Raw genomic sequence first — 20851 nt, 5'->3', positions numbered from 1 at the left:
GGAGATGGATGGAACTACTGAAAGATTATGACATCACCATTTTGTATCATCCGAGTAAGGCAAATGTAGTGGCCAACGCGCTGAGCAGAAATTCAGCAAGTATGGGAAGTCTGGCTCATTTGATCTCTTCGGAGCTTCCGTTAGCTAAAGAGGCTTAGACTCTGGCTAACATTTTTATAAGGCTGGATATTTCAAACACGGACAAGATGTTGGCTTGTGTTGAGGCTCGGTCATCGTTTCTGGAGCATATTAAGGCTAAGTAGTTTGAGGATGCTATGTTGTGTAAAATTCATGATAAGGTGTTACGTAGTGAGGCCAAGGATGCCGTGATTGACGAAGAGGGGGTGTTACATATTAAGGGGTGAGTTTGTGTGCCACGTGTGGGTGATTTGATCAAGACTATTCTGGCAGAGGCTTACAGTTAGAGGTATTCTATTCATCCTGGTGCTACTAATATGTATCGTGATTTGCGACAACACTACTGGTGGACTAGGATAAAGCATGATATAGTGGAGTTTGTTGCTCAGTGTTTGAACTGCCAACAGGTGAAGGATGAGCATCAGAAACCTGGGGGTATACTTTAGAGGATGCCCATTCCTGAGTGCAAGTGGGAAAGAACAACAATGGATTTCATGGTTAGTGTTTCAAAGACGTTGGGAAAGTTTGATTCTATCTGGGTTATTGTTGACAGGTTGACTAAGTCTGCTCACTTTATTCCGGTTCGGATGACTTATGACGTGGAGAAATTATCCAAAAACTACATCCATGAGGTAGTTAGACTACATAGGGTTCCTTCTCCATCATGTTCGACAGGGGCACAATGTTCACATCCCGATTTTGGGAGCATTTGCATGAGGAATCGGGTACTGTGTTGGGCCTTAGTGCAACTTTCCACCCTCAGACTAACGGGCAGTCCGACGGACTATTCAGGTTCTTGAAGATATGCTTCGGGCTTGTGTGATAGAATTTGGTGGTCATTGGGATCAATTCTTACCATTGGTCAAGTTTGCATATAATAACAACTACCACTCGAGCATCGACATGGCTCCATTTGAGGAGTTGTATGGGAGGAGATGTAGGTCTCGTATTGGTTGGTTCGATGAGTTTGAGGTAAGACCTTAGAGTACGGACCTTCTGAGAGAGTCCTTGAAGAAGGTGAAGGTGATTCAAGCTAAGCTTCTGGCAGCACAGAGTAGGCAAAAGGAGTATGCAGACCGTAAGGTCCGAGATCTTGAGTTCGGGGAGGGAGAGCAAGTGTTGTTGAAAGTCTCACCCATGAAAGGTGTGATGAGGTTTAGGAAGAAGGGCAAGCTTATCCCAAGATACATTAGGCCATTTGAGAATCTCAAGCGTGTGGGGGAGGTAGCTTATGAGTTGGCGTTACCTTTGAGCTTATCAGGCGTTCATCAGATATTTCACGTTTTGATGTTGAAGAGGTATCACGATGATGGCTCGTACATAATCCATTGGGATTCGATTTTGCAAGATGAGAACCTGACGTATGAAGAAGAGCATAGCTATCTTAGATAGAGGCGTTAGTAAGTTGAGGTCAAAGGAAATAGCCTCTGTGAAAGCACAGTGGACAAATTGCCCAGTTGAGGAAGCTACTTGGGAAACAGAGTCAGATATGCATAGCAAGTATCCTCAGCTTTTCGCTTTCCTCAACCTTATCCGTTCGGAGATAAAAGGTGTTTTAATTGATATATGTTGTAACTACCCTCTCGGTCATTATGGAAAATATAGGATCACATCCTAAGCAATCAAGAAATGACAAGCTTGTTCTACAATAAATAGGGCAGCATCTTCCCTATTTCTTTTACATTCCTCAAGTTCAAACAACAAAAACAACTATAACTACTAGAAACTACACCTCCAACATTTATACAACCAAATAAGCCTCTAACATACTACATAACATCCCAGCAACTCATCTAGACTTCCAGCTTCCACCCCATGAGCTTGTAGCAACTAAAACACATTTAAACCTAAAGCTAACTTATACATATGAAGAAAGGGAGGAATACCTCAGCTGAACCAACTTGCAACTCCTCTATGCTATCTTTTAAAGCTCCTTCATACAATCTAAAATTAGAAAACATCAACACAACACCATCTGAAAGTGGAGTGGGAGAATTTAGATTCTATCATGGGATTTCTTACCTTAATTTGGGTTGTTTGTAGGGAGAACAACTCCCTGGAAACCTTGAGATATAAGGGATGAGGAGATGAGTGTTCTTAGTTGCCATTAAAAATTGGAGAATACATGAATAAGAAGGAGAATTGATGGTTGCTTGGTTGAACATGAAGGAGAGAGAATGGAGAGAAAAATAGAAGAAAGAGGGAAGAGAGGAGGTGGCTGATTATAATCTGGAGAAAAGAGATATTTATGACCTAAAATAATGGGTTATATCTATACATATCAACCCTTTAATGGGCTTGGGCAGATTGGGCTTGGATCAGCCCCATTTTACCAATTCTTTCCCTTTTAATTTGGGCCTCTCATTTTTAAGTAGGTGATGCACCTACTTGTCACTTACTTAGGCTAGGAGATTGCTTATTTTCTCTAAACATGTGTATCGTCCTTGTTTAATAAGTAGGATGTGAAACAAGTAGGACGGGAAATAAGTAGGTCAAACATATAGGACGTGTAAAGAACTACTTTAAGGAAGTAGGACATGTGAGCAAGTAGCTCTGTAAGTCGGACGCATAGATAGTAGCTCAAGCATGTAAGACGTCTAAGAAAGTAGGTGAAACACAAAGATGAAACATATAGGTGAGGCTAATAGGTCGTCTTACCTTTGCCCGACGTCTCACTTGTTAATGAAAACTTGTTCTCTTTAAACTTTGGGTTCACATATACTTAGACCTTAAACAACTACTATAACCATATTCTAAATTCAAGTAAGTTCATCGACTTCATCTTAGTCATACACACGTTGAGAAGTATGGGGTGTTACATCATCCCCCCTTTAGGAACATTCGTCCTCAAATGTTGGAGGAGAACTGGAGGCTCTAACACATGAATAACACATCTAATGCTTGATTGAATTGTGAAGGACTTTTGCGATTACTTATCGCACTCACATAATGAGGGATAACTTCTTAAAACATCGCTCTACTGCACGATCTAAGATGTGAAAGAAGAGTAACATTTCCTAAATGCCATGTAGCCTCCCAATTATAAGTATAATGTGCAACACACCCATAAGTAGGACTCTACTAGACACGGCTTCATAGACTCCATACGACTGAACCGCTCTGATACCACTCTGTCACATCCCAAATCTGAATGGGACGGATCATGCCCTATAGGCAACTACTATGAATTGTAACAGACTGTATGTCATAACTTGAGATACAAAAGAGAGACATAATGATTTCCGTACATATGTGATTGAATTCATTAAACCTACATACACCGTTTATGAAGCCTCTACAAGTACTTATTACTTAACAACTGATACAAGTCTTTGGGATAGGGCCCCGAGCTACCCATAATCTCTAACATCAATGAAGAACCCTAAACTTGACTCATCCCTAGGTAGAATTAGAGCGTATAACCTTTTTGCTGAACATCTGTACTGCCTATTAAGATGGCCTATCAACCTGTAATTGTAAACCTGCAATGTGGAAAAAAAATAAAAAATGCAGCGCCCCCGGCCAAAGGACGTCAGTACAAAAAAATTGTACCAAGTACATAAGGCAGACATGAAACAACTTGTACATATGAATATTTCTATGAATCATGAAATATATAATATCATGCATATGCATATGTGATTTGTATATCTCTGTACATCTGAGAGTGCCTCTGAGGGCGTATGGTATGCATGCTTTCATTAAAAAATCATATACATATATCATAGTATAACTGTTAGTGTTGTGGAACGTACAGCCTGATCCATAAATGTTAGTACTGCGGAACGTGCAGTTCGATCCATATATCATATCATCCCGCGTCCGGGGTAACATCATAATGTACCCACTGCAGTGGTGTGCACATCTACGTACTGTACCCCGCCGACTATAGCGCGGCTCGGTGTGAGAAAATAGCTATATATATAAAGCATGCATAAGAGCTCAATGAAGTGTTATAACTCTATCGGAATGATGTAAGGTCGGTAACCTCCGATTACCATTATGGAGATATCATCATCGACATATCTCACCTTGAAGGAAAAATAACCATAAGATGAGATCAACAACAATAAACAAGGCCAATAATTATAAGACAAGATCGTTAACATAATAAGGCAAAGATCCATAATATCATAAGAAAATCAAGAACTTTAGCTTTCAACATTTCTAGGAATGAAGTCATTATGAAAGACATTCGTATATATTCGTATCAATAAGATCATGCCAAAGAAATAAAGGGACGGCCATACATACTTTTTGCTCTTATGATAGAGCTTAGGCCCTTAGGAACTATCACACCCCACCCTTGATAAGGCGTGACTGGCACCCCGCACCCTACGGGAACCGAGCCAACCAACTTATAACTTGCATCCTTCTTGTCTCGAAAGGTAAAAATACAGCTAAGGGCTAAATATGAACATAATATCATGATGCATAAATATATGTGCTATGGGCTAAATGCCGACACAACATAACTAAGCTATACACAGGAATTGTCTGCAAAGCCTCTATGAACATGACTGAAATATACAAGTCGGGACAGGGCCCCTGACATACCCTTAACACAAGTTATGTGTATATATATATATATATATATATATATATATATATACCCAGACTCGATAATTCTCCAGGAAGAAGAGGAGCCCACCAATCAAAACTAGTACCTGAAAGCAACCTACTGCGGAAGATCCTCGTCCCCTCTATCTACACCTGTGAGCATGAACGCAGCCTCCACAAGAAAGGATGTAGGTACAAATAATGTACCAAGTATGTAAGGCGAAAATGTAACATAATCAACATATGCTACAAAGAAAGAGGACAAGAATCAACCTGGCACTCTGACTTACCGATGAGAATCTACTACGCATATCTCTTAATACGCTCATATCTTTAACTGCATCTATAGACACTATTGTATCTCTAACTTACTTACTATCCTAGTGCTAACTGCCCAACTGATCAGTGGTAACTGCCCAACCGACAATAGCTCAGTGGTAACAACTGCCCGTCCGATTATCGCCCGATGGCAGAGCGCAACTGCCCGACTGATCAGTGGTAACTGCCCGACCGGCGGTAACTCGGTGGTAATAACTGCCCAACCAGCCATAGCATGGTGGTAAACACATATCAGCCCAACCGACCGTAGCTCAGTGGTAACATCTGCCCGACTGGTCGTAGACCAGTGTTAATTATAAACAACATCATAAACTAAACTTCTACAACTAGTCTCTATACACCTCCCGTGGTCATCACTTAACTCGTAGGGTCTACATAATCACATAAGACTTATAAGCACAGCACAGGCCATTAGTACTTCTTCCCACTTAACTAGACTATAACCAAATCCTAAGATACATCATGAACCTCTCTTCGAACATTAAGTACCTCATTAGAAATCCTCTGCTAGCACTCTATTCATGTCCTATAAAACATTCCTTAAGAACCTGTTCCTAAACTCATTGGATTATTATTATGGAACCATCATCGTGAACACGACTAACCTTGAAGGAACAAAGTCATAAGATGAGATCAACATCAATGAATAACATCAATAGCCATGAAACAAGCTCAAGGATATCATAAGAACATCGGGAACTATAAGCTCTGGTACTTTTAGAAACAAGGTTATTGAAGATGTCATATATAGGTTCACAACAAAGGAATCATGCCTTAAGAAAGAATGGTTTAGCCTTAACATACCTCGAAGCTTACTTTCCGACTCTCCAACCTACCTCCCGTCTGTCAATCTAGTTATGATCGTTTGTAGTCTCATAATCTACATATAAAACCATTCATACTATTGTTAGGCGCACCATCATACACTTATCTCAATCCTTTAATTAAAATCCATTTAAAATATTTCGAAATTTGGGCAGCATCTCCCCTGTTCAGATGCCTAGCCCGAAATCACAATCCAGCAGCCAGCAACAATAACAACAATATTATCAATACCAATATATTCCATAAACATCCCTCACGATATTCTATCTAATTTCTCAACCCATAAATTCATTATATGATCATTTAATAACTTTTCTCCCGTAAATACTCTTAAATCAATATTTATAAGGGAAGATTCATACCTTACTTCCACTAGAACCGCAATCTCCCCAATATTCATCATGAATCCAAGCCAAGTTTCTCCGCAATACGATATTATAATCACAACTATGCATTGTTCGGACCTAAATCCGGAGATTTCAGATTTCACTTAATTTGCGCTAATATTCTATGGACGGAAGGTGGGGGATTATTCTAGAAAATTTGGGATATTTTGAGAAGTGTTTGGATGAGAAATGAGGGGTAAAACCCCTTTTATAAGGTTCTAGAGGCGGTTCGGTACTGTAGCAGTTAGTGTAGCAGCGCAGCTACTGTAGCAGGGCGGTTACCGTAGCACGCGTTTCTGCTCTGTCAGCCTAACTTGTAAAGTCCATAATTCTCTACTCTGATGTTGTATCAATGAGCGATTTATTGAGTTGAAAACTACACTCAACGAACTTCATTTTACGCTTTTGAAACACCTTAAAACTCCTAATATACTAGGAGATATACCCCTCCAAAGTTGACCAAAAATTCTGTTCAAAATTCTACCAATTTCCAAATTTTCAACAAATTTGTTTTCTTTGATTTGCTTGGTCCCGGAATCTTCCGAAACTCTCCATACATGATATTTATCATTAATCATACTTGATAATTGTCATGTCCTTTGGTTTCAAGGTTGTCCTTCCCGGTTACGACTTACAAGATCATAATTCATCCTATACTCATACGATATGCTTAAAAAATACTTCGTTCCTCATAATCTAAAGTTGTTTTACTTAGCCATAGCTCGACATACTTATGTTCAAATTTAGTAAGTGCTTCTCTTAGAGTATGGGGTGTAACATCCTCCTCCCCCGCATTAAAAACATTCGTCCTCGAATGTTAAATTCTCAGGGACCTTAGTCCTCCTTCCGGCCACTGCCTTGCCCTTCTGGGCTACCGTTGCTTTTCTCTTCATAGGCATTACTGAAATCATAACATATGGTCAGGAAAAAGAGAATCCTCATATCATGGTTCTATCGCACGATCTAAGATAAGAAAGAAAGGAAATCTTCCTAAATGCCTTGCAGCCTCTTGTTTATAATTGTGGTGCACTGCACACAAAAAACAAGACTCTGCTAGACACGGCTTGCAGATAAACCTAGGACAGACCTACTCGGATGCCAGTTTGTCACACCCCACCCTTGGTAAGGCGTGACTGGCACCTGGCACCCTACGGGAACCTAGCGAACCAACTTATAACTTGCATCCTTCTTGTCTCGAATGGTAAAAATACGGCTAAGGGATAAAATATGAACGTAATATCATGCATAAATATATGTACAATGGGCTACGATGCAAACATAACTACCGATACAACATAACTAAGCTATACACAGGAATTGTCTGCAAAGCCTCTATGAACATGACTGAAATATACAAGTCGGGACAGGGCCCCCGACATACCCTTAACACAAGTTATGCATATATCTATATATACACCCAGACTCGGCAATGCTCCAGGAAGAAGAGGAGCCCACAAATCAAAACTAGTACCTAAAAGCAGCGTACTACAGAAGATCCTCGTCCCGTCTATCTACACCTGCTGGCATGAACGCAGCGTCCACAAGAAAGAACGTCAGTACGAATAATGTACCTAGTATGTAAGGCAGAAATGTAACATAATCAACCTATGCTGCAAAGAAAGAGGATAAGAATCAACCTGGCACTTCTGACTTACCGATGAGAATCTAGTATGCATGTCTCTTAATACTATCATATCTTTAACTGCATCTATGGACAATACAGTATCTCTAACTTACTTACTGTCCTAGTGCTAACTTCCCAACTGATCAGTGCTAACTGCCCGACCGGCCGTAGCTCGATGGTAATAACTGCCCGTCCTATTATCGCCCGACGGTAGAGTGCAACTACCTAACTGATCAGTGGTAGCTGCTCGACTGGCCATAGCTCGGTGGTAATAACTACCCAACCAGTCGTAGCATGGAGATAAACACATATCTGCCCAACCGGCCTTAGCTCGGTGGTAACATCTTCCCGACTGGTCGTACACCAGTGTTAATTATAAACAGCATCATAACTAAACTTCTACAAGTAGTCTCTATACACTTCCCTTCGTCATCACTTAACCCGTAGGGTCTACATAATCACAAAAGACTTATAAGCACAGCTCAGGCCATTAGTACTTCTTCCCACTTGACTAGACTATAACCAAATCCTAAGATACAACATGAACCTCTCTTCGAACATTAAATACCTCATTAGAGATCCTCTGCTAGCACTCTATTCATGTCCTATAAAAAATTCCTTAAGAATCTGTTCCTAAACTCATTGGATTATTATTATGGAACTGTCATCGTGAACATGACTCACCTTGAATGAACCAAGTCATAAGATGAGATCAACATCACTGAATAACATTAATAGCCATGAAACAAGCTCAAGGATATCACAAGAACATCGGGAACTATAAGCTCTGGTACTTTTAGAAACAAGGTTATTGAAGATGTCATATATAGGTTCACAACAAAGGAATCATGCCTTAAGAAAGAATGGTTTAGCCTTAACATACCTCGAAGCTTACTTTCTGACTCTCCAACCTACCTCCTGTCTTGCAATCTAGTTATGATCGTTCGTAGTCTTGTAATCTACATATAAAACCATTCATACTATTGTTAGGCGCACCATCATACACTTATCTCAATCCTTTAATTAAAATCCATTTAAAATATTCTGAAATTTGGGCAGCATCTCCCCTGTTCAGATGCTTAGCCTGAAATTACAATCCAGCAACCAGCAACAACAACAATAATATTATCAATACCAATATATTCCATAAACATCCCCCACGATATTCTATCCAATTTCTCAACCCATAAATTCATTATATGATCATTTAATAACTTTTCTTCCGTAAATACTCTTAAATCAATATTTATAAGGGAAGATTCATACCATACTTCCACTAGAACTGCAATCTCCTCAATATTCACCTTGAATCCAAGCCAAGTTTCACCGCAATACGATATTATAATCATAGCTATGCGTTGTTCGGACCTAAATCCAGAGATTTCACTTAATTTGCGCTAAAATTCTATGGACAGAAGTTGGGGGATTATTCTAGAGAATTTGGGATATTTTGAGAAGTGTTTGGGTGCAAAATGAGGGGTAAAACCCCTTTTATAAGGTTCTAGAGGCGGTTCGGTACTGTAGCAGTTACTGTAAAAGGTACTGTAGCAGCGCGGCTACTGTAGCAGGGCAGTTACTTAGCACGCATTTCTGCTCCGTCAGCCTAACTTGTAAAATCCATAATTTTCTACTTCGATGTCGTATCAACGAGCGGTTTGTTGCGTTGGAAACTAGACTCGACAAACTTCATTTTAGGCTTTTGAAATACCTTAAAACTCTTAATATACTCGGAGATATACCCCTCCAAAGTTGACCCAAAATTTTGTCCAAAATTCTACCAATTTCCAAATTTTTGACAAACTTATTTTCTTCGATTTGCTTGGTCTCGGAATCATCCTAAACTCTCCATGCATGATATTTATCATTAATCATACTTGATCATAGTCATGTCCTTTGGTTCCAAGGTTGTCCTTTCCGGTTACGACTTCCAAATTTTTGACAAACTTATTTTCTTCGATTTGCTTGGTCCCGGAATCTTCCTAAACTCTCCATGCATGATATTTATCATTAATCATACTTGATCATAGTCATGTCCTTTGGTTCCAAGGTTGTCCTTCCCGGTTACGACTTACGAGATCATAATTCATCCTTTACACATACGATGTACTTAAAAAAATGCTTCGTTCCTCATAATCAAAAGTTGTTTTACTTAGCCATAGCTCGACATACTTACGTTCAAATGTAATAAGTGCTTCTCTGAAAGTACGGGGTGTAACAGGAACATATGACTCCATAATAATGAGAGTCTAATCCTTTACGAGGAGTTGATAAATAACGTCTCATGGAGGAAATAACTGTGTAGAAGTAGAAGACTTGTGACTCTCCATTCTTTGGAACTCATCTACAGAGAGAATCACATGATAGTACTTCACATCGGAGAAGATGAATACGATCTAGACATATGCAGTTACAGTTCTACAGACCTTATTAGGATACTTTCAGAAACCATCCTCTAATCATACGGTCCATCCTATTTTGGAAAGACTGTGGTAGACTACGTCAATGCGATTTATCTTAGAATAATCTCTATATCCTCAATGGTGGAATCTGAATGCTACAACACAATATGCTTCTTACATTATGCTCTACAACCCCTTATCAATCATCTAGAAATTATCGGCATTATGTCCATTTTGAGTAGTGATCTATAATCCCTTTAACTTACCTGCAACTTCTCCATACTAGCTCATTTGAGGGAGAGACTGTAATCCTTAATGAAAACTTAGTGACTCAACTTTGGAAGTAATGCGCTCGAATGATAAATCGACTCATGAACATAATGTATTTCCTCATTTAGCTTATGGAATTTATGACACGGAGTTAATGTATTTCCAGAAACTCTAGAACTCATCAACGATACTTCTTTGACCTTATATGTATAACTTAACTTCAATACACCTTATGACTCATCAACGATAAGCTGAAGCTAGTCATTTGATTCATGCTACCTTCAGATCTATCTCCCATCAACTACCACCAGAAACTAGCCATACAACTCATCCTACATATCTTTCTATTCCCCAATTATGCTCTTTAGAAGCTATCAACATAGTTCACCTTAAATGATCCCTCTATATCCAACTTTGATCACATAGAACTATCGATGTCATTTATCTTAGCTGTTGTCCTACAAAACCCTTAACCATACTTTAGAAACCATCAACACTATTCTACCTAATCACATTGACATAACTTATCTTAAGGGATGTTTTACGACCCAACAATGGTAACCTACATATCATATATCATGATCCATTTTACGCTACACTCTATAACCTCTTAACCATCACATGAACACTAGCCATAGGGTGGCGTTCCTTTTAACTAACACCCTACTGCCCTACTAATACACTCTTAGCTAACAACATGCTTTACCTCATAATCTATCATCAATCAACAACCTCATAAAAGTTAACCGTTTACGATCCTTAGAAGTCGCCACATGATTAGTCTTATTTAACTATCTACACTTCAACAATGACTAAGTAAAGTTACCAATATCCATTAATCTTATGCTATGTTCTACAACCCCTTTAAATAACACTCTAAGTTTTCTATGCCTCTTTTGGACCATGTCTTGAAAAATTACTTTGGGGGGGTAACCATTCAAACGGAATACGACATGAAAACATATGATGTATATTCTTATACAGCTTATGAGACATATAACGTAGAAATGATACGCTTTCTTTTTGTAATTTTAGACTCCATAATACATGTAAGGGAACATTAGCAGAATCTGCAAGTTATCAATATCATTGCACCTAAAGGGAAACTCTACTTCTATCATGATAGCTCGGAACTCCACTCGAAGAGGAATACACTGGAGTGACAACTGATTTTGGACATAGAACATTTTTTTAGGAAACACATGAGACTTATAACATGGAATCAATACACTATAAGCTCTATACTTCATGGTGGTATAAGCAACAATTAACATACGTCGTGCCGTAGTGGCGAGTGAAGGAATAGGCTTACTTACCTTTAGCTTCGGCGCTCGAATACTGATGAAGGACTCATCCTCCTTCCATCATCAACTACAATAAGGAAGCAATACTTGTCAATAGCCAGAAACACAACAACTAACTGACAAACTAATCTATACAAGCTTTTATAACATGTACCTTCACCTAGCTCCCTCCTAATCCTTGCAACTTCATCACTCAACTAATAAAGACATACAAAACATCTCCAGCCCCTTCACATAACCAAACAATCCAACTTTACCACCAAACCAGTCCCAACACACTATATAGCACAACCAACACTCAGCCACATCACCTAGGCATTCAACTTACAATTTATAGCTTCTAAGAATATGTAAATCATCAAACTAGCTTGTATCCAACATGCCAATACTTCCAGCACCCACACACACAAAAACAGTCCTAACATGCTTTACAACACAACTAGTAACTCATTACATCAATCAATCTTCAACTTACCAACTAGTAGCAACTAAGAACATTTAAATCCTCTACTATAAGAACATTTAAATCCTTAACTAACTCATCTCCAATCATGCTAATATTTCTAGCACCTAATGTATCACAGCCCCTTCATACACCACATAACACCTAACACATCAACACCAACCTTCTACACGATTAGCACCTCAACATACCAACCAGCCCCTAAACAGTATGCTAAGCAATCAAGAAGTGACAAGCTTGTTCTACGATAAATCGGACAGCATCTCCCCTATTTCTTTTGCATTCCTCAAGTTTAAAAAACAAAAACAACTACAACTACCAGCAACTACAGCTCCAACATTTATACAATCAAATAAGCCTCTAACATACTACATAGCAGCCCAACAACTCATCTAGACTTCCAGCTTCCACCCCATAAGCTTGTAGTAACTAAAACACATTTAAACCTAAAGCTAACTTATACATATGAAGGAAGGGAGGAATACCTAAGCTGAACCAACTTGCAACTCCTTTAATTGATATCTTTTAAAGCTCCTTTACACCATCTAAAATCAGAAATCATCAACATAACACCATATAAAATAGAGTAGGATAATTCAGATTCTATCATGGGATTGCTTACCTTAATTTGGGTTGTTTGTAGGGAGAAAAACCCCCTGGAAACCTTGAGCTATGAGGGAGGAAGAGATGGGTGTTCTTGGCTACCATTAAAACTTGGAGAAGACATGAATAAGAGGGAGAATTCATGGCTGCTTGGTTGAACATGAAGGAGAGAGAATGGAGAGAAAAATAGAAGAGAGAGAGAGGGAAGAGAGAAGGTGGCTGATTAGAATCCAGAGAAAAAAGATATTTATAACCTAAAATAAGGGTTATATCTCTATATATATATATATATATATATATATATATATATATATATATATATCAACCCTTTAATGGGCTTGGGAAGATTGGGCTTGGATCAGCCCCATTTTACCAATTCTTTCCCTTTTAATTTGGGCCTCTCATTTTTAAGTAGGTGATGCACCAACTTGTCACTTACTTAGGCTAGGAGATTGCTTATTTTCTCTAAAAATGTGTATCGTCCTTGTTTAATAAGTAGGACGTGAAACAAGTAGGACGGGAAATAAGTAGGTCAAGCATGTAGGAAATGTAAAGAACTACTTTAAGCAAGTAGGACATGTAAGCAAGTAGCTCTGGTAATTATGATGGTTAGGTAGTATCTCAAGCATGTAAGACGTCTAAGAAAGTAGGTGAAACACATAGGTGAAGCATATAGGTGAAGCTAATAGGTCGTCTTACCTTTGCCTAACATCTCACTTGTTCATGAAAACTTGTTCTCTTTAAACTTAACGTTCACATATACTTAGAGCTTAAACAACTACTATAACCTTATTCTAAATTAAAGAAAGTTCATCGACTTCATCTTAGTTGTACACATGTTGAGAAGTACGTCGTGTTATAGAAATTGGATGAATGCTTGAGTTAATTTAGCAATTAGTTGACGGGTTTTGATCATCTAGTGTTTAATTGGATAATTTACCCCTAAATTTTCTGTTTTGCCCTTATGGGCCCCTTTTTCCCAAATTCTAGGGTTGGTTTTTTTGCCTAATTTGAATGATGGCAATATAGGTATCGATTTTCATGATTCCTAATCTAGATTTTGAATATGCCTAGACTTTCTTGATCTTGAGGCTCAACAAAAAGGGAAGGCTAAGGAGTGATTGTTAGTGTTATTGTTGTTCGGCCATCCAGGCAGGTTATGACTTACCCTTGGTGAGACTTCATGCAGCGAAGCATATATTTAGATGATGTTGTCGGAGAAAGCATGTAAACCTTTAAGTATGAAGTTGGGTTAGATATTGTTTTAGGTTGGGCCCTGTTGTGTGATTAAGGCTAGCCACCCCGTTGTGTTGTGACTTGATTTGTTCAATTATTGTTGGCTTGATGCAACGTAGTAATAGTAGATATTGGAGACTATTGATATATCTTGCTCATGATATTGTGGTACTTCACTAGATGATGTTGATACTTGGATAGTATTCTATATGACTTATGTGGTCCTTCATGATATGGTTGGCATACCCATGCTTGGTACTTATGATATTGATCTGACTATTGATGCTGACTCATACATTACACGCATTATTATCCTTCACGATATACTGTTAATACATTGATGATACTTAAGGAAACACTGTGATGAGCTAGGCTCAGTTTGCATGAGAGTGATGTGAGAGTCCGATATTCGATGGTCGTCCCGAAATCATGGATTGAGTGGAGTGACATGAGAGTCTGATATTCGATGGTTGTCCTGGAATCGTGGATTGAGTGACATGGTACATGAACTCCGCGGGTCCCCCATGGGTTATGCTACCGAGATGTCGATACTTCTGTCAGGAGTATATGTGTACACGGCATTGCATTGCTTTTGCATTCATTCATTATTGCATTGAGTTGCATTATGGCTTATTCTGTGATGATCTGGTGATTTACTTATGTTGTTCGGGTTCGAATTGGATATATTGAGACTTGGCACACTTGGGTTTTGATGCTTCAACCTAGGTGATGACGTGTACTTAGTTCTGATTCTGGTTGATTTATACTTATTGATTTATCTGCTTATCTTGCTTTATTGCCTGAATTATGTTAGCTATACTTAGTCGGCCTATGATACCTATTAGTACTATGGTTTTGTACTGACCTGCACTTGTTGCATTCTTTTATGAATGCAGAATTTCAGGCTGGATCTACCTCTATTTCTCGTTGCTGATAGTCACTCTGAGAGTTGCTTAGAGTCTACAAGGTAAGCACGAGACGTCAACCGCCTCGAAGACTCTTATTTATTTATGTCTTATTTTCTATTCCGAGACATACACAGACTTGATGTATTATTGATATTTCAGAGTTGTAGATTCTAGTTAGATGCTCTTGTATAGATTAGACCAGACTATGGGGTGTATTTTCTTACTTCCACATATTTTTCTATATTATCATCATCAAATTTACATGATTTTATCTGTTCCACTCATTTAATTAATTATTTACGTTTTTATTATTGTTGTATTAAGGGTTCGCCTACAGAGGTGGAAAAGGTAGGTGCCTGCATAACTTCGCTAAATTGGGTCGTGACAAACCCTCACTGACCAGTTTGTGACTCTAGATTGGCGGACTCTTGTGACGGACTGGCTGCACAATTTTTTAAGATCCTCTCAAAAAAATTTGCCCCAGTTGGGCATGTATGGCGATCTATTTGTGCCAAATCTGAATTCTCCTTGAAGTCCTATCTTTGAGGCTTCTGAGGAGTTTCTTGGGTTTTTCTTTTGGTACGATCGAGCTCAAATACTGCCTACGTATCCTGACATTATAGGAATCACATCAAACGTAGTTCAAAACAAAAGTAATTGAGTTTTGGCTTTCACTAATAATGCGACCGGGTCCCAAACGGAGTGCCTACGTATCCCACTATGGGGAAGTCAGGTCATTGCGTAGTTCATATTACAAGAAAATCATTTGATTTTTTCTATCTATTACAAACGATTACAAGCAAAGGAATAAACTGTTACAAGCAAATAATCACTATTACAAGCAAATACAATTGAAAAGGCGTGTTTTAACACCTAGTATCACTTGATTGCATCGGAGTTGATTGGCTTGGGCCACTCTTGCCCCTCCATTTCCTCTACTACCGCTCCTCTGGAGAGTATTTTGCGGACCATATAGGGGCCTTGCAAGTTAGGAGCGAACTTCCCTTTATAATAGTCTTGGTGCGGGAATATTCTCTTAAGTACCATTTGTCCTATTTGAAAGAGTCGAGCTCTGACTTGTTTGTTGAAGGCTCGTGCCATCCTTTGTAGGTACAGTAAATCGTGACATACCATAACTATCCCTTTTTCATCAATTAAAGCCAGTTGCTCATATCGAGCTTGGACCCATTCCGCATTGTCCAATTCAGCTTCTTGAATGATCCTCGACGATGGTATCTCAACCTCAGCAGGTATTACTGCTTCGGTACCATAAACAAGGTGTACAATGTTTCCCCTATTGATGTTCGGGTTGGTGTATGGTATCCCAATAAGGCGTATGGCATCTGTTCGTGCCAACCCTTGATATTATCCATCGTCTTTCTCAATATCCTTTTGATGTTCTTGTTGGCTGATTCCACGACTCCATTAATTTGTGGCCGGTGGGCTGTTTAGTTCCGATGAGTGATCTTGAACTACTCACAGCTATCCTTTATCAGGGTACTGTTCATATTCAACCTATTATCCGTTATGATGGACTCGGGTATGCCGAAGTGGCATATGACGTTGTTTCACACGAAATCAGCTACTACTTTCTTTGTCACTGATTTGTGTGATGTTGCTTCCACCCATTTGGTGAAGTAGTCAAATAAAACCAAAATGAATCGATACCCATTCGAGGCGGCAGGCTCGATAAGTCTGATCACATCCATGCCCCAGATGGCGAATGGCCAGGGTGAGCTCATGGCATTGAGTTCACTCAGCGGGACTTTGATTAGATCCCCGTTGATCTGACATTGATGGCAATTATGTACAAATTTGCAGCAATCACTTTCCATTATCATCAAGTAATATCTTGGTCGGAGGATTTTCTTGGCCAGTACGAAACCATTCATATGGGGCCCACAGGTCCCAACATGTACTTCTTACAAAAGTTTTGCGGCTTCAATGGTATCCACACATAGAGCAAACCCAGGTCTGGCGTCTGTTTGTAGAGTATTTCCATGTTCAAAAAGAAATTGTTGGCCACGCTTTAGATGGTTTTCTTTTGACTACTTGTCATACCTTCGGGATACTCCCACTTTTTCAAATACAACTTGATGTCATTGTACCGTGGTTTGTCATCTGGTTCTGCTTCCACATGGGAACAGTTAGCGTGCTCTTCTCTCAGAGTTATTTCTAGCGGGTCAATGCGACTGCTTTTCGGATGCTGAATGATTGATGCTATTGTGGCCAAAGCGTCAGAAAACTCGTTCTGAGCTCTTGGAGTATGCCTGAATTCGACTTTTTTGAACCTTTTGCATAACCTCTGTGCCAGGTTCACGTAGGGCAAGATCTTGTCATTCTTGGTGGCCCACTCACCCTGTACTTGGTGGATCAGCAGATCGGAGTCTCCTATAACCAACAGGTCATTGCTATCCATGTCCAACGCCATCCTAAGGCCCAGGATGCAAGCCACATATTCTGCCATGTTATTGGTATAGCAAAATTTGAGCTTTACGGTCATCGGGTAATGTTGTTCGATTTCCAATATCAAAACCGCTTTGATTTCGAAACCTTTGTAATAGACTGTCCCATCAAAGAATAATCTCCATCCCATATAAGGCAGCACTATTTCTTCTTGTATGGCCAATACTCTTTCATCCAAGAAATAAGTTCGAAAGGGTTCAAGATCCTTATCTACGGGACTTTCAGCCAATAAGTCGGATAAGGCTTATCCTTTAACGGCCTTTTATGCTATGTATACAATGTTTAATTCACTTAGTAAAATTTGCCACTTGGAAAAATTTTCGATGGGCATGGGCTGGTGGAAGATATACATGTGTAGGTCCATCTTAAATATGAGGTAGTCAGTATATGATGATAGGTAATGCCTCAACTTCTGGGCCACCCATGTTAAGGCGCGGCAAGTCTTTTCCACCAGTGTATATCTTGCCTCGCAGGCGGTGAATTTCTTACTCAAGTAGTAGATGACACGCTCCTTTTTCCCTGTTTCATCGTGTTGTCCTAACACGCACCCGAAGGCATTTTCCTACACTGACAAGTACAGCAAAAGTGGGCTCCCAGGCCTAGGAGGTACCAAAACTGGTGGGTTGGACAAATACCTCTTGATGGTATCAAAAGCTTCTTGCACTCCTCTGTCCATTTTGTGGGTGAGTCTTTCTCTAGGAGCTTAAGTATGGGCTCTACAATGATAGTGGACTGGGCCTTGAACCTCCAATGTAATTCAGTCTTCCCAGGAAGCTCATGACCTCGTTCTTGATCTTAGGAGGGGGTAACTCTTGAATTCCTTGATCTTGGTTGGATCTAGTTCTATACCTCTTCGGCTAACTATGAATCCAAGTAATTTTCCAGCAGGCACTCCAAATGTGCACTTAGCTGGGTTCAGTTTTAGATTAAACTTTTGGAGTCTGTCAAAGAATTTCCTTAAATGTGTGGTACGGTCTGAACTCTCTCTTGACTTAATAATGACATCATCCACGTATAATTCAATTTCCCAGTGGATCATGTCATGGAAGATGGTAGTTATAGATCTCATGTAAATTGTGCTGGCATTTTTGAGACCGAACGACATTACCCTATAGAGATACACTCCCCATGGAGTGATTAAAGCTGTCTTTTTCGCATTCTCTTTGTCCATTAGGATTTGGTGGTATCCTGCTTAGCACAGTTGTCTATGAGTATGCAGATGTTTGAAAGTGGGAAATTATCTTTGGGACTAGCTTGGTTGAGTTCTCGATAGTCCACACATATCCGTATCTTTTCATCCTTTTGGGCATGGGCACTATGTTGGCCAACCATATAGGGTACGAGGTCACTTTTACTACCCGGACTTGATTTGTTTTTCTACTTCATCCTTAATGCAGATGCTGAGGTCCGACTTGAATTGCCGAATTTTTTGCTTCACGGGGGTAAAACCCGCATTGATAGGAAATATGTGGGACACTACACTAGTGCTTAATCCCGGCATTGTTAGCATATGAACATGCGAAAATGTCCACATACTCCTTTAGTAGACTTATCAGTTCGTCTTTTTAAGGTGCCTCTAGGTGTGCACTTATCCTATTTTCTTTGATGTGCTCTCCATCACCTAGGTTGATTGCTTTTATTTCATCCATTTTGGCTTTTGCTGGTTTTCCAACTATTCTACCTCTTCTTCGAGACCCTCAGGTAGCATCGTTCCTCATCATATTCGTCGTATTCTTCCTCCTCTATATTGTTTGACTCATTCATTTCGCAACATGTCATGACATTTAGGGTTGCTTTACTGTTTTTATTACTGTAAAATCAAGGCAAAGTGGGGTAATACATACATGAAATTTGTAAAATTAAAAGTAAATGCAAATTAATTTTCCCGTAATTTGAGGCTTTATTTGATTGTAATAAAAGTACAAATTGTGATCCTGGCTCGAGTCAATGTCGAGCCATTTCCATTTTTAAAAATATTACGAGGTAAATAAAGTGCAAACGGTAAGAAATCGGGCCTCAACTGATTCTCGCAATTTTAAAATAAATTCATCATTTCTCTACCAAAGAGCCAAAAGCGGGGTAGAGGTCCGGTTAGACAGCTGCTCCCCCGCATTAGCATCTCGGATGGTGGGTGCTTCTGTGCATTCTTCCAGTACCACTGAGCAATCTTCTTCTTGGAATAGCATCCCTATCCTTTCTTCGTGTCTGCAACACTTGGCATAGGTAATTTGGGATTGTTTGGTATAGATTCGGAATAGGCTTACGGAGCTTTGCAGCACCTTTCTTCTTCTTGGTAGCCCCCGAGACCTCATAATTAGTCGCGACATACCCAAGAACAAATCGAAAATTGTCTTGGGGAATGGGAATTGCCTTTGTGATCCCATGTAAATTCCTTCCCAAACCCTTCCCGGGTTCGAACCTGTTCTGGAGCATAGTTGATGCAATAATTTTATAGACTGCGGGCATGGGTGCTTCGGTAGAGTCTATTTTGTGGGTAGCTCCCACCAATTCCATCATGCAAATTTTTTTTCCTTTCAGCACTGCTTTAACGACAGGCATTGAATTGTCTCGGTAGTTGTGAATGCTACCTTCTCAGTGGATCACAACCTCATGACCGTTCCACACAAATTTCAGAGGTTGATTGTCACGACCCGACTAGGGGGCCGCGACGAGCACCCGGTGCTACCCCACCCGGGTACCCATCATCATATAATCACATAATACTTAGGTGAGCCATAATCGTTCCAAATATTATAATTATACACCGTAATAGTCCCATTGGACAACGCTACCATCATATATCATATCACGGGCATCTGTGCCACAACAACGTACATGGGCCGACGAGGCCAGCAAGATGATATACAAAAATATAGGCCGACAAGGCCAGACATATCTATCCACATACACGTGACTACGAGCCTCTAAGAGTTTGACATATCATATGAGCGGGACAGGACCCCGCTATGCCCATAATTATGTACACAAAAGAATAAGTACCCAAAAGCTACGGCTCACGAATGAGATGGAGCTACTGCTTACGAAATCTCTGAACAAGCGCCTATGAGCCCAATCTGTCTCCCCGTGCACGCGGGCATGACGCGGCGTCCACAAACAAAAGGACGTCGGTACGAAGAATGTCGAGTATGTAAAGCATGATCAACATCAATATAGCAACATAATAGGCAACGTACGAAGTAGCATATGAGGGGAGACAATAACATCATCGTCATATCACTTACCTGCACACATCGTCTTCCGTATCCCATAATGGTAACCGTACCCTTTTTTGTGTTCGTTCTCACATACATGCACTCATCTACATTCCTT

At 39.7% G+C, this 20851-nt stretch overlaps 1 protein-coding gene across 1 annotated transcript; it reads right to left on the bottom strand.

Moving 5' to 3' along the window:
• Window positions 1-489: 489 nt before the first annotated feature.
• On the bottom strand, window positions 490-17522 carry LOC132061334 (uncharacterized). Its single transcript, XM_059454171.1, has 3 exons — window positions 17117-17522; window positions 16187-16311; window positions 490-597 (listed from the first exon to the last, which is right to left on the bottom strand). The coding sequence occupies exons 1-3, from the start codon at window positions 17520-17522 to the stop codon at window positions 490-492; spliced, it is 639 nt and encodes a 212-aa protein (XP_059310154.1).
• Window positions 17523-20851: the final 3329 nt, after the last annotated feature.

Source organism: Lycium ferocissimum, chromosome 6, assembly GCF_029784015.1.
Source record: "Lycium ferocissimum isolate CSIRO_LF1 chromosome 6, AGI_CSIRO_Lferr_CH_V1, whole genome shotgun sequence".
Lineage (NCBI taxonomy): Eukaryota > Viridiplantae > Streptophyta > Magnoliopsida > Solanales > Solanaceae > Lycium > Lycium ferocissimum.
The sequence above is the reverse complement of the archived record's forward strand: the minus strand, read 5'-3'. Positions and strand labels throughout refer to the sequence as shown.